Source organism: Pollachius pollachius (assembly GCF_949987615.1).
Source record: "Pollachius pollachius genome assembly, chromosome: 14".
In the NCBI taxonomy this organism is placed as follows: Eukaryota; Metazoa; Chordata; class Actinopteri; order Gadiformes; family Gadidae; genus Pollachius; species Pollachius pollachius.
Genome location: NC_136947.1, coordinates 1,923,300 through 1,935,883, shown reverse-complemented (window position 1 = coordinate 1,935,883; position 12,584 = coordinate 1,923,300). Strand labels below are relative to the sequence as shown.

The window sequence follows — 12,584 nt, the reverse complement described above, 5'->3', positions numbered from 1 at the left end:
TTACCGATTTGGAAGCTGGACTATCCGACAATAGTGACAGAGTTGTCGTGCTGGAGAGCGAACATGCCACGCTGAAAACGGAGTACAATGTGCTGGTTGACAAGTTGGATGATTTGGAGAATCGTTCACGAAGATCCAACCTGAGGGTGGTGGGTATCCCGGAGAAAATGGAAGGCTCGGACCCGGCCAAGTTCATGACGGAGCTCTTTACAGAGATCCTCGGGCCCGAGTTCTTCCCTACACCGCTAAAGCTGGACCGCGCACACAGGCTGGGGAGGGCGAACGCCGCCGGAGGGGATAACATCAGAGCTCGGGCTTTCATTGTGCTTTTCCACAACTACCAGGATAAGGAGCGTGTCTTTGGGAAGAGAAGGGACAACTTGTGTTTTCGTGGGCACAAGATCTTTTTCTACCCCGACTTCAGTGCATCCCTGGCCCGAAGGCGCGCAGCCTACAACGACATCAAAGCCAGACTGTACAGGAAAAATATCCGCTTCGGTCTTCTTTACCCTGCTCGCCTTCGTGTGGATTATGAGGGACAAACATTGTATTTTGACTCTCCCGCTGCTGCCCAAGTGTTCTACGATTCCCACTGGCAGGACTGATGGTATGTAACTCGAAAGTGATCTCTAAGATAGAGGCCTGAGTGTCGATTCCTATGTTTAATTTAAGGCCCATTTTTTTCTGGGTTCAAAGTGTGTTATTAATGCCAATATGGAAAACGTTTTCTCTTTGGCTTAAACCGCAAAGTTTATCCAAACTACTAAATTTTTTACTTTATTTTTTATATACAAATATGTTGGGTACCTCGTTTAGTAGTTTCATTTACACTGTTGCATTGAAAGTTGATTCGAAATTCGTGAAGTGAATGTCTAATAGCCGAACACCTTTTGAGGTTCTCACTGTGTTTCTGGGTCTCCTTAATTTTTCTTTTTTATTCCCAGATTGATTTTTTTTTTCTTTTTTATAGTTCTTGAATTGGCCTCCCTTAGACGCCCTCAAGTTGCCTCTCACTTGTCGACGGTGACGCGTATGTGACCTTGCTGTCGCAGTGTTAAACATGCTATGTTACATATGCTGTAGCTTTAGTTAATGTTAAATAATGTGTTTTTCACACACCCACCTCGTATGGAGCCAGGTTCTTGGAGGATAGTATAGCTAGCTAGCTTTAGACTAACCTAGTAATAGAAGGTGGATGCACTGGTGGTTCTATGTATACCTGCGGTTCTCTTTGTTTGGGAAAGGGGGCCTAGGATTGGGTTGCTTTGGGTTTTTGCCGTTGTGTTGTGTGTTCTGCTGTGTGTGTGTTTTTTTTTATTTTTTTGCAAATTGACCTTTGCAAATTGATGAGATTAGAGAGACTATTAGATCAATGCAAAGTGGCAAGGCGCCGGGTTCAGATGGCTATGGGACTGAGTTTTATAAGACATTCTCCGACAAGCTTGCTCCAATCCTATTAGATATGTTTAACGAGTCATTGGCGAATGGTTCCCTTCCCCAAACACTTAGTCAAGCAGTAATCTCACTCTTACTTAAGAAAGACAAAGACCCCACAGAATGCGGATCTTACCGTCCAATTTCACTGCTTAATATAGAGAGCAAAATCATTGCTAAAGTTTTAGCCAAACGTCTTGAACGTTTGGCTAAAAGCACACTTCCTCTGATTATCTCTGAGGATCAAACTGGCTTTATCAAGGGTCGGCACTCATTCTTTAATATCCGAAGGCTCTTAAATATTGTCAATACCTCTGGCCCTTCTCCGTTCCTGGAGGTCATTGTCTCCTTAGATGCGGAGAAGGACTTTGACCGTGTAGAGTGGGGATATTTATTTGCCATTTTACACAAATTTGGGTTTGGTGGCACACTTATTTCATGGATTAGGCTGCTCTACGCCTCCCCCTTGGCCTGCGTCTCCACAAACTCTATACGCTCCCCATACTTCCCACTTTCCAGGGGAACGCGACAGGGGTGCCCGCTGTCTCCACTACTTTTTGCCATAGCAATTGAGCCCCTTTCTATAGCGCTTAAGGCCTTACCCCATTATCAAGGTATCACTCGGCATGGTGTGGAGCATAGGGTGTCTCTTTATGCAGACGATCTTCTACTTTATATAACCAACCCAATGCCCTCTATTCCTTTGATTCAGTCCGTCCTTAGAAATTTCGGCTCATTCTCAGGCTACAAACTAAATTTTCATAAAAGTGAATGCTTTCCCATTAACGCTCTGGCTCAGGTCATCCCACAGTCATCAATACCTTTTAATTTGTCTCGGCAGGGTTTTAAATATTTAGGTATCAAGATTACTCACAAACTACATTCCTTGTTTGAGGCCAATTTCACTCCTTTAGTAGCCAAAATGAAATCTGATTTTCAACGTTGGAGCAGTCTGCCCCTGTCACTTTCAGGCAAAGTACAATGCGTTAAGATGAATATCTTGCCTAAGTTTTTGTATGTATTTATGTGCCTTCCTGTATTTTTACCAAAGAGTTTCTTTTGCACACTAGATCGGAAATCACTACATTTATATGGGGAGGAAAGGTCCCTAGGATCAGTAAAGCAGTTTTGCAGAAGCCAAGGAATAGGAGTGGCCTCGCGCTCCCTAATTTCATGCACTATTATTGGGCTGCCAACATACACAAACTTGTTTACTGGCTCAAAAATCCTGATGCGGACTGGTGTAACCTTAAAGCCCAGTCATGTCATTCGTCTTCCTTATCTGCACTGGTCTTTTCCTCTCTCCCTCTTTCCCCATCACGTCATTCCTTAAACCCTCTGGTGCAGTCCACTTTAAAAATATGGATACAATTCCGCTGACATTTTAAGTTTTCCTCAGCCTCTTTTCTCGGGCCGATTGGCAACAACCATCTATTTGCTCCCTCCATTTTGGACTCAACCTTTACTCTTTGGGCTAGGCTAGGCCTTAATAGCTTCAAAGACCTCTTTGATGGTGGTATTTTTCCAAGTTTCAACACTTTGTGTCTTAAATTTAATCTGCCACGCACAAATTTTTTCCGTTACCTTCAGGTCCGCAACTTTGTGTGCACAGAATCCGATTACTTCCCCGGGCTCCCCCAGGAACTACGATGGGAGAGCCTTTTTGAACTATCTCCTACCCGGAAGGCACTTGTATCTGTAATTTATCAAGGCACAATGTCACTTAACAATGACACGCTCCCCAAGTTAAAGTCCAAATGGGAAGGAGAACTGGGTATGATATTGGCAGCTGATTGGTGGACATTGGCTTTGGCTAGGGTGAATTCCACCTCATCCTGTGCTCGACTCAGTCTGATCCAGTTAAAAGTACTTCATAGAGCCCACCTTAGCAAATCCAAACTTCATGAAATTTACCCTGATTCTGATCCACAATGTGATCGCTGTCACACTGCAAGAGCAAACCTTTCACATATGTTTTGGTTCTGCCCAAAGCTTACAACATATTGGTCTTTAATTTTTGATCTATTTGCAAAGCTTTTAAAGCGGAGCATAAAGCCGTGTCCGTGTCTTGCCATTTTTGGAACACCTGCAGAGCCCCTCCCTTGTACCTCCAATGAGGTTGACATGATTGCTTTTGCAACACTTTTAGCCAGGAGAAGGATACTTCTGTCTTGGAAGTCGCCTACTCCCCCTGCATTCTCAGCCTGGCTGAAAGACATGATGTCATTTTTGCAATTAGAAAAGATAAAGTTTACACTCAGAGGATCTAGTGAGCGTTTTAAGAAAAAATGGCAACCATTTGTCTCATATTTGAATGACTTAACTGTTCTTCCTCCTGACTGAATTTGTTATTTTTTGTGTTTTTCATCCTTTATTTTATTTTATTTTAAATTAACATATATATATATATATATATATTTTTTTTTTTTATTATATGTTTTTTTCTTCTATTAATGTACTGTCTTTTGATGTTTGTTGTTGTTTTCGGTTTTCCAGAGGGTAAGTTCTAGGGGAGGGGGTGGGGGGGTTACGACGAATGGGGAAAAAAAAAAAAAAAACGGTGACCTGTATATTGAACCTTGCGTTCGTTTATTCATGCTTTTCACCAATAAAAATTGTTCTACAAAAAAAAAAAATACTTTTATAGAATGTCCCTTTAACATATAAAAGTTACTGCATTGGTTGTGAAATGGTGAGAGCTACGAAATATATTTTCTGGATGGTGTACACTAAACACAATTTAAGGATGACTCTGGCTAAGATGCCAAGAGGCCTGGTTAGTTTATTAATGTAACTATACTGGTAATGACCATTAATTTCCCATGCAGTGTATTTAAAATGTAACTATAGCCCTTATTCAAGATGAAACAATACAATCAACATGAAAAAAAACATTGGAAAGACAAGATTTGAAAGCAATATTAGACCATTTTATTTCTAAACAATATAACTCAGCTCTTTTTCCCGTTCTTTTAGATTGACTCATGAACACATGAAAAACACAACTTATAACCCTAAATACTAATACCCCGGGGTTTTTGAAAGGTTCAGTTACTGGTACCAGTGTTGGCGCGCTTGTTGGAGCTCATACAGAAATCCTCTTCAAAAGAAAAGTCTATACTCACAGCCGAATCAGGACAAAAAGACACGGTAAACTCCTTGAAAAACAACCTCTTCCAAGCAACACGATCAGGAACCTGTCTCGATGCTCGGTCCAACACCAACTCCTCGGCAGCAGCACGTGGCAAAGTCCGTCCTTGTCCTGGCCTCTCCCGTGCACGCAGTTGGTTATGCTAACCGCTAGAAAAACAGTCCCGTCCTGCGTCAGCCCCTTAGCAAAAAGCCGCACTTCTAAAGCACGCTCGTTTACACTTTAAACAAAATAAACAAAAATTCGCCCGGTTGCAAACGGTAAATAGCATAACTGTTCTTCAAGTTAACTTTAAGCTATCTCCGACATAACATAGTCTCTTCAGCTTCCATCCAGTGTCCATCTAGATGTGTGACGGATAGATGGACACGCCAACCTGTGATGACGACCTGCTTGTAATGGCTAATCACACTCACACCTGGTGGTATGAGATGTCCCCTTTAACACAAACTTCCCCAAATTAACCAGATACATGTCACATGATACATGATACAACAGTATCAGTACAACTTCAGGCCCACATTAGTGACTATTTAGCATAAATTGTACATGTTGGAAAAGCCCATTTAATCGAATTAGAAGGGCGCTACAAATGTATTTACATCCAGGTTTACCAGCGGCCAGATCCATGCATGGTCATGTTTTAGTTTAAAGTCATTTTGGATTTAAAATGATGTCAGTCATGATTTATTATTTAATGAATATGTCAGCCAGATATGTTTGGCTACACACTTCCTTTCTCTTTCCTCTCCCGTTGATTTGATTTTTTGTTGTAATTGGAACCCGTCAATAGAGGCACAAATGGGAGCATGTGGCCTCTAAAAATTGGAAAATTGGGTTTATGTTTGCCCGACATTAAAGGACGCTTTTATTTAGAAACCATATTTTTTATTGTTAAAAACAATGCAATCATTCATACAAATCAATGTGTTTAAAACTGTTAAAATATAAGCATCATTTTAAAGTTACTGCTCCATATACATCTTCAATCAGTATGTTAATATAATATTAACTCTATGACCTAATCAACAAATGTTCATGAACTTAAAGTGCTACCCATGACTGTTTCAAAGCCATGACGACACTAGTAAACAAATACATAAATGAAAGTCATACCGACACAACTCTGAAATATACAATCATATGAAATACAGTAGCTTGTGGCCAAGCTGTACTTCTACTAGATTCCATTTGTTCTAAATTAGTGTAATCATCTCTCTAAAGTGCTTTAGCTATAATCTAACAGTGCATTGCAGGAACTGCCTGTGCCAGCATGTGAAGTTGGTGAATGACTGACTTCCTGTAAGGTGTTTCTGTAGTGCTTCCTGTGTTGACGACATGATTTTAGCTGCATTAGTTCTTGACTGAAATCCGAGACATCATTTTCAATGCATTTCTACACATTCCAACGCCATACAACCTAGCCAAGGTCTCTAGTGTTTGGATCAAAATATAAATATACTTATTTTCAGATCCATTGATGCGTTTTCATGTGTGAAATGTCTTGTGATCCCAGATTGTGTATGTATGTGTGTGTGTGTGTGTGTGTGTGTGTGTGTGTGTGTGTGTGTGTGTGTGTGTGTGTGTGTGTGTGTGTGTGTGTGTGTGTGTGTAATATGCGGAGGTAAGAGCGGGGGTACGCCCAGCAGCAGCACCACCCTAACACCACCGCCCGTCAGACGTTACTGATGCGTACGCTGAGCGGGCCGCTGTCCCGGACCCTCCCCTGATCCTGAGCCCCCTGCCGGTAGCTCTGCTCCAGGCGGATCTTGTCCGGGTCGGTCCCCTCCGGCACGGCCCCCCCCCCCCCTGCCGCTCTGGTAGCCCGGCTGGGGCGGTGGTTGTGGTGGAGGAGGGTTAGGGTCCGTGGAGGGCGATTTGAAAAAGGGCGTGGTCTTGGTTTTGGCCACCTTGTCGAAGAAGGCGAAGTCGGCCACGTACTTCCCCGACGGGGAGAGGGAGACGACCGGCGGGAACTCGTAGCCCCACAGGATCTCGTCGGGCAGGTAGGAGGTGCGCACCTGGCAGGTGGCCGAGGTGGGCTCCACCGTGGCGCTCAGGATGACCAGCAGCTCAAAGTCGGCCAGGTCGGGGTCGGTCCATCCGCCGCCTTGGGGGGGGGGGGGGGGGGGGGAGAGAAGAAGAAGGCCCTGGTAACAGAGGACACCATCACGGAGGAAAGACCATTCCAACGCAGGATACGAAAGGAACAGACCAATGAAAACGAAGAAAATCTAGATAGGATAACTTTTTGTAAAACGTTGGAAAATCATTTGCTTACGGCAGTGAGATTACCCATGGCACTTTGTTTAATCAAAGGTTATGCTACTTCCACATTTGGAACCGACAGTCCAACTTGAAAAGGCAACACTGCGATATCTTCCCTTTGACAACGTCAAAGCATGGAAGTTGTCGTCGAAGTGACTCCTCTGAGGCATCAGGAAAAGTGACAAAATAGCATAGATAACTATGTTTAAGATCCTATAATACGTACATTCATGTTTTAAACCAAACCCCAAAATAACTTTGGGGAAACTGGAACAGAGATCTTTATTTCAAAGTCAGCCGCCAAACAGAGGAAGTTTATTTTAGTTCATTTAGAGAAGTTCAGCGTTTTGAAATACTTCCGCAAACTGTTGCAACAGTTTTTATCAGGGGAATAACACGTCTTGCCGCCTTGCTAGAACTCTCAACCCCAAAATGTATATTCTTCAAAGTCATAGTGTTCGAATTTGAGCTGAAACAGTCAATTCAATTCAGTTCTCACTCTCGAGTGGTTTCTGAGTTCCATTCTATATTAGGCTGATACTAGGTAGAGTTACTGGCAACCAACAACGAATTTCCACAATGAATGTAAACCACAGATCTGTCATCAAAGACAATATGTGTGCTTGTCACACTTTAGCGACAGCTAACATGTGACAAGCTAAAAACCCCAGCGTCTATTATAAGAATAGATACTCTGAACTCTGGCTTTGGTACTCTCTTTATTGAAATGTGTATGCAAAATGCTGTGCCACTTATTCCTATGGGGACATTTTAATCAATCGGCAAAGAACATATATTTATTTATAACTCGGCACCAGTTCCCAACTTTCATGATAAGTGTAACAGCACACTGCACTGGACATGGCCCAGCATTGGTTAAAGGGGTCATGTTAATTCATTTTTTGGGGTTCAAGTACGTTGGCCAAGACGTGTTGAACGACTTGAATATCCAAAACAGCTCCTCAAACCTTACCCTTGGCAGCCCAGGTTCTCAAAGGGCTGCTGTCATCGATGGTGTGGTAGAAGGTCAGGGGTAAGATGAGGAAGGGGCTGTCGCTGGAGGTGTCCACCTGGAACGGCACGTTCCTCTGGTCCAGACGCACAGTCTCCCCCTCCTTGGTGAGCGACGACTGAAGCAGCTTACCTGTTACCTGGAGGCAGGAGTGTGACTGTTGAGAAATCCTTTTCAACCGGTTTGTCCATCAGTGGAAGCTACACAACAAGGACTGTTGAAGTCTCAGAGTTGCAATTGTAGTACATTTAGGATGGGGGAATTAATGGGAAGGAAGCTGCTGGCATTTCCATGGAAATCCCTTCCCTGGTTTCAAGCACACATTCCAGATGTATGGCCGATCCAATGCAAACCTTATTAGATTCGATTTTTAAATACTTTTCAAACCTGCTGAAAGCTGAAATGCAAGAGGTGTGTCCCAGGTAGGCGATAGAAAAGCCTTAACCCTGCAGAACCGCCCTCCAAATTTAGCTTCGCCAGATAGAAGAGCCTCGATGGAAGCCAAGGAGGTCAGTCATGCTAGTGACCATTCTGAAACATCTGAAGCATAAAATATTTTTGTGTTCGTTCTGTATATATAGTCATAATAATAATACATTTTATTTATAGTGCAGTGTTGTTATTCCAGGAGGGCATTCCACAGGTGTGGGGCAGCAGCAGTGAAGGCCCTATCTCCCATGGTCCTGAGTTTGGTTCTGGGTACGTGGAGGAGGTTTGAGTGAGCGGAGCGGAGGGAGCCTGTTGTGTTATGTGGGTTGAGAAGTTCTTTGAGGTAGGGGGGGGATACATTGGTGAGGAGGGAGACCTCAATCCTGGTGGAAACGGGATGCCAGTGGAGTGAGTGGAGGATGGGGGCAATGTGTTCATGTTTTCACACTCTCATCAGGATCCAAGCTGCAGAGTTTTGCATTGTATTGGAGCCTCTGCAGGCTCTTACTAGGGGAGATAAAGGCGGAGTTTGGAGATTTTGCGGAGGTGATAGAAGGAGGTCTTGCAGGGGTGGTTGATATGGGATTCAAAATGGAGTTGGGGGTCCATTTTTACACCAAGATGTGTGACTGCTGATGAGAGAGGGATATTGGAGCCAGAAAAGGTGACGCTGGTTATGGGTGATGATTTGGTCTGGTGAGAGGTGCCGACCAGGATGGCTTTGGTTTTGGAGCTGTTGAGTTGGAGGAAATTGTGCTCCAACCAAACCTTTATCTCCTCCAGACACGTGGGGAGCATTGACGGGTATGACGGTGATGTGGTCTGCAGGTTGTTTTTAGATGCGTAGACAGGATGCTACAAGGACTTCCAGCTTTGCGGTGGCTATGGCGATGGATGGTTTCACGTTTTCCGAGGTGCACTTCACGATGGCAGGGACAAGCTGAATCCAGGCGGTCCAGGTCAGGACTCAGCTGCTGTCATATTCTTCAGCACAAGAGGCGTGATCAACGGGCCTCGTTCAAATGACTCTGTATGCAATTGGCTGCTTGCCAGTTGCGCTTCCTGTCACATTGTGTTAAACCAGCTCATAGAGTGCAGGGCGGAAAAGCCAGCTTGGTTATTGGCTCGAAAAATAAATAATCGGAAGCAGAAAAAAATGTATTGCTCTTCTCCAGACCCCTCTGCAGGAGGAACTCAAATTGCCGGCAGAATGGGCGGGGCTCCCCGGTCTAGCAGTGCAGGGAACAGTACTCCGAACAGTGTTGAGCTAGCAGCAACAGGGAGGCAACCGCTAGGCTCGATAGCAGCTACCTAACTACCCCAAACTACCCTACCCTACCTAACTACCCCCCAAATAAGGTCCACTGGTCCTCAATTATTTATTTTTCTCAAATGTTACAATATATATATAAACAAACTAAGTGTGTCGCCAAATGACATATCGTTGTGATTTAAATGTATGCAAAGTATTTAAATACCTCCATCTTCCAAATGCTTAATGCACTGAGATTAAACTAATGTCTGTCTGCCTGGCTTTAATTAGCACTGAAATAGACGCGTAAACTGGCTCAGTTTGGTTGTGAGCCCCCAACACACACACACACACACACACACACACACACACACACACACACACACACACACACACACACACACACACACACACACACACACAGGCTCACCTGGCATCCTAACAGGAGACTCTTGCGCATGTTGGCTACCCTGATCATGAGGCAGGGGCGACCCTCATTGGTGGACACCACGGCATGCTGGGAAAACTTCACAGTTTCGCCGCGCTTCTTCGGTCGTGCCACCTGATGGTAGAGAGACACATTGACAAACCCCGCTCATCTCCTTAATCAAGAGAAGTCAACACGGTGATGCAGATGCTTGCAGCCTGACAAATGGCCCGATAATACTATTCCATGTTGATGATGTCTACGTATGGATCACGATACGCATGGATCAGGATACGCATGGATCATGATACGCATGGATCATGTTGATACGTTTAATATTCTAGGTGGATCCCCAGCATGAAAAACTGCATCATGGTGCAAAGCATCTTGCTCAATGGTTCTCTAGCCTCCACCCATGTCTTTTTTTTTTTTATATATATATATATATATATATATATATATATATATATATATATATATATATATATATATATATATATATATATATATATATATATATAAAATAAAAAACAAAACATGAATAAAACGAATAATAAAACCCCCGGTGCTCAAAGTTTGACCACAGCGCACCTTGGCCAGAAAGGTGCCGGTGATGAAGATCTCCATCACCATGGTGATGACCAGCTGGATGATGAGGAGGAGGATGGCGGCGGGACACTCCTCGGTGATGCAGCGGAAGCCGTAGCCGATGGTGGTCTGGGTCTCCAGGGAGAACAGGAAGGCCCCGGTGAGAGTCTGCATCTGCATCACACACGGCGTGTGGTTGGACGGGGGGTCGAACTCTGGAAGCACAGGGGTGGAGAATCAGAGAGAGAGGGAGAGGGAAAGAGAGAGAGGGGGGGGAGAGGGGTGGGAGGGGGAGGGGAAAGAGAGAGAGGGGGGGAGAGAGAGGGGGGGGAAAGAGAGAGAGGGGGGAGAGAGGGGGAGAGAGAGAGGGGGGAGAGAGGGGGATAGAGAGAGGGGGGGAAAGAGAGAGGTGGGGGGAGAGAGAGAGAGGGGGGGAAGAGAGGGGGAGAGAGGGGAGAGAGGGGGGAGAGAGAGAGAGCAGAGAGAGGTAGAGTTACAATGAGAGAAAGAGAGAGAGAAAGAGAGAGAGATACAGAGAGGGACAGAACGAGAGAGCGAGGGAGATATATATATATATATATATATATATATATATATAAATAAAACTGTCAACAACTTTATCTGGATCTGAGATGATAGAGAGTGATGAGAGACGATTCCCTGATCACGAGCATAGACTCGATGCTACGTGTCAGATGAAATACCACAGCAAAACTCCCCACGTTGTTTAAAACGGAAACATCACCTTGAAAGGAAACAAAAATAACGATAATGAAACCTTACTGCGTGACAGACACCATGTGAAAGGCCTGGTGTCAGTTTTTAGCAGGAAATGACACCATCTGCTTTTAACTTTTAACCAACTGATATGAGCCCTCATCAACCCTCAACCCCCCGCCTTTTTCAGTTTGTCAGCCCCTGTTGGTTTAATTCAAATATTTCCATTTCAGGGAACCCTTTAAGCTTTCATTCTTAATACACTTCATTTATATCTGAACAACTTATTGTTCTAGAAAGTATGTGCCGTAAAAGTGATGATGTATTCACAATCACCCAATGTTTACCAAAAAAAACCCTCATGGTAACTTCAATATTTTTACTTACAATATACAATAAGTAACCGTTTTATTTATGTGCTCTGAAACACTCTCGCTCATGTATAGGCTAACTCGAAGGCTACAGGAATGTTGATTATTTGTGCAAACTCTGCCGATTTCTTTCATTACGTTGACTGGAGCTATCTTGAATTAGTATATGCTACACGTGAACCTCCTAAGAAGGCGCAATTTGATTGGATCGCTATCTCAGGATATTGGACAATATCCCATGATTGAGATCTCAAACTCAGGATATTGTTTTCAACGTGTGTCGGTCGTCTCTTCACGCTAATAAAAACAAATAAACCGAGTGTTCACGGTAGGATATACAATTACAAACAATTATTCACTTTGCCTTCGGCGAATAATTGTTAAATAGCCAATCTTGCATATTGTACCTTTAAGGTCAACTATCTGTCACGTGTTCTCCACTTCTACTGGATCCTCACCCAACAGGTCGCCGTGGACCAGGGCCACCAGATACCAGAGCACACCGAAGAGGAACCAGGTCCCGGCGAAAGTGGCCGTGAACAGGAAGAACTTGTAGCGCCACTGCATGTCCAGGAAGGTCGTCCAGAGGTCCCGCATGTAGAGCGCGCTCCGCCCGCTGATGTGCTCGATGCGCACGTTGCTTCGGCCATCTTTGGAGAGCACACGCCTCCTCCGCCTCAAGTTCCCGCCCCCTCCAGACTCGCCGCTGCCCAATAAGGGCTTCAAAACATCTGTTTGCGTCTGGGAGTGGCAAACTTTCTGAGGGGAGGAGCTACGAGAGGAAGGGGGTGTGGCAGATGTCATCTAGCCAATAAGAAGGGAAGACATACAAAAAAATGTAAGCACAATTATTGCCGATTACACATATATTTTAACAAAAATGCCACTCTTCCAGAAGTTTTGAATAAGCATTTGGTTACTCTTTAAAAGTTGAA

The 12,584-nt window shown here is 44.2% G+C and overlaps 1 protein-coding gene across 1 annotated transcript; it reads right to left on the bottom strand.

Annotated features, from left to right (window-relative positions):
- Positions 1-5,617: 5,617 nt before the first annotated feature.
- On the bottom strand, positions 5,618-12,453 carry LOC307086287 (ATP-sensitive inward rectifier potassium channel 10-like; the record flags this gene model as incomplete). Its single annotated transcript, XM_079751446.1, is given in 6 exon segments — positions 5,618-6,395; positions 6,397-6,695; positions 7,827-8,004; positions 9,977-10,108; positions 10,565-10,776; positions 12,108-12,453. Coding segments are annotated over 6 exon segments (1,302 nt in total). The 3' UTR covers positions 5,618-6,260.
- Between the last annotated feature and the right edge of the window lie 131 nt (positions 12,454-12,584).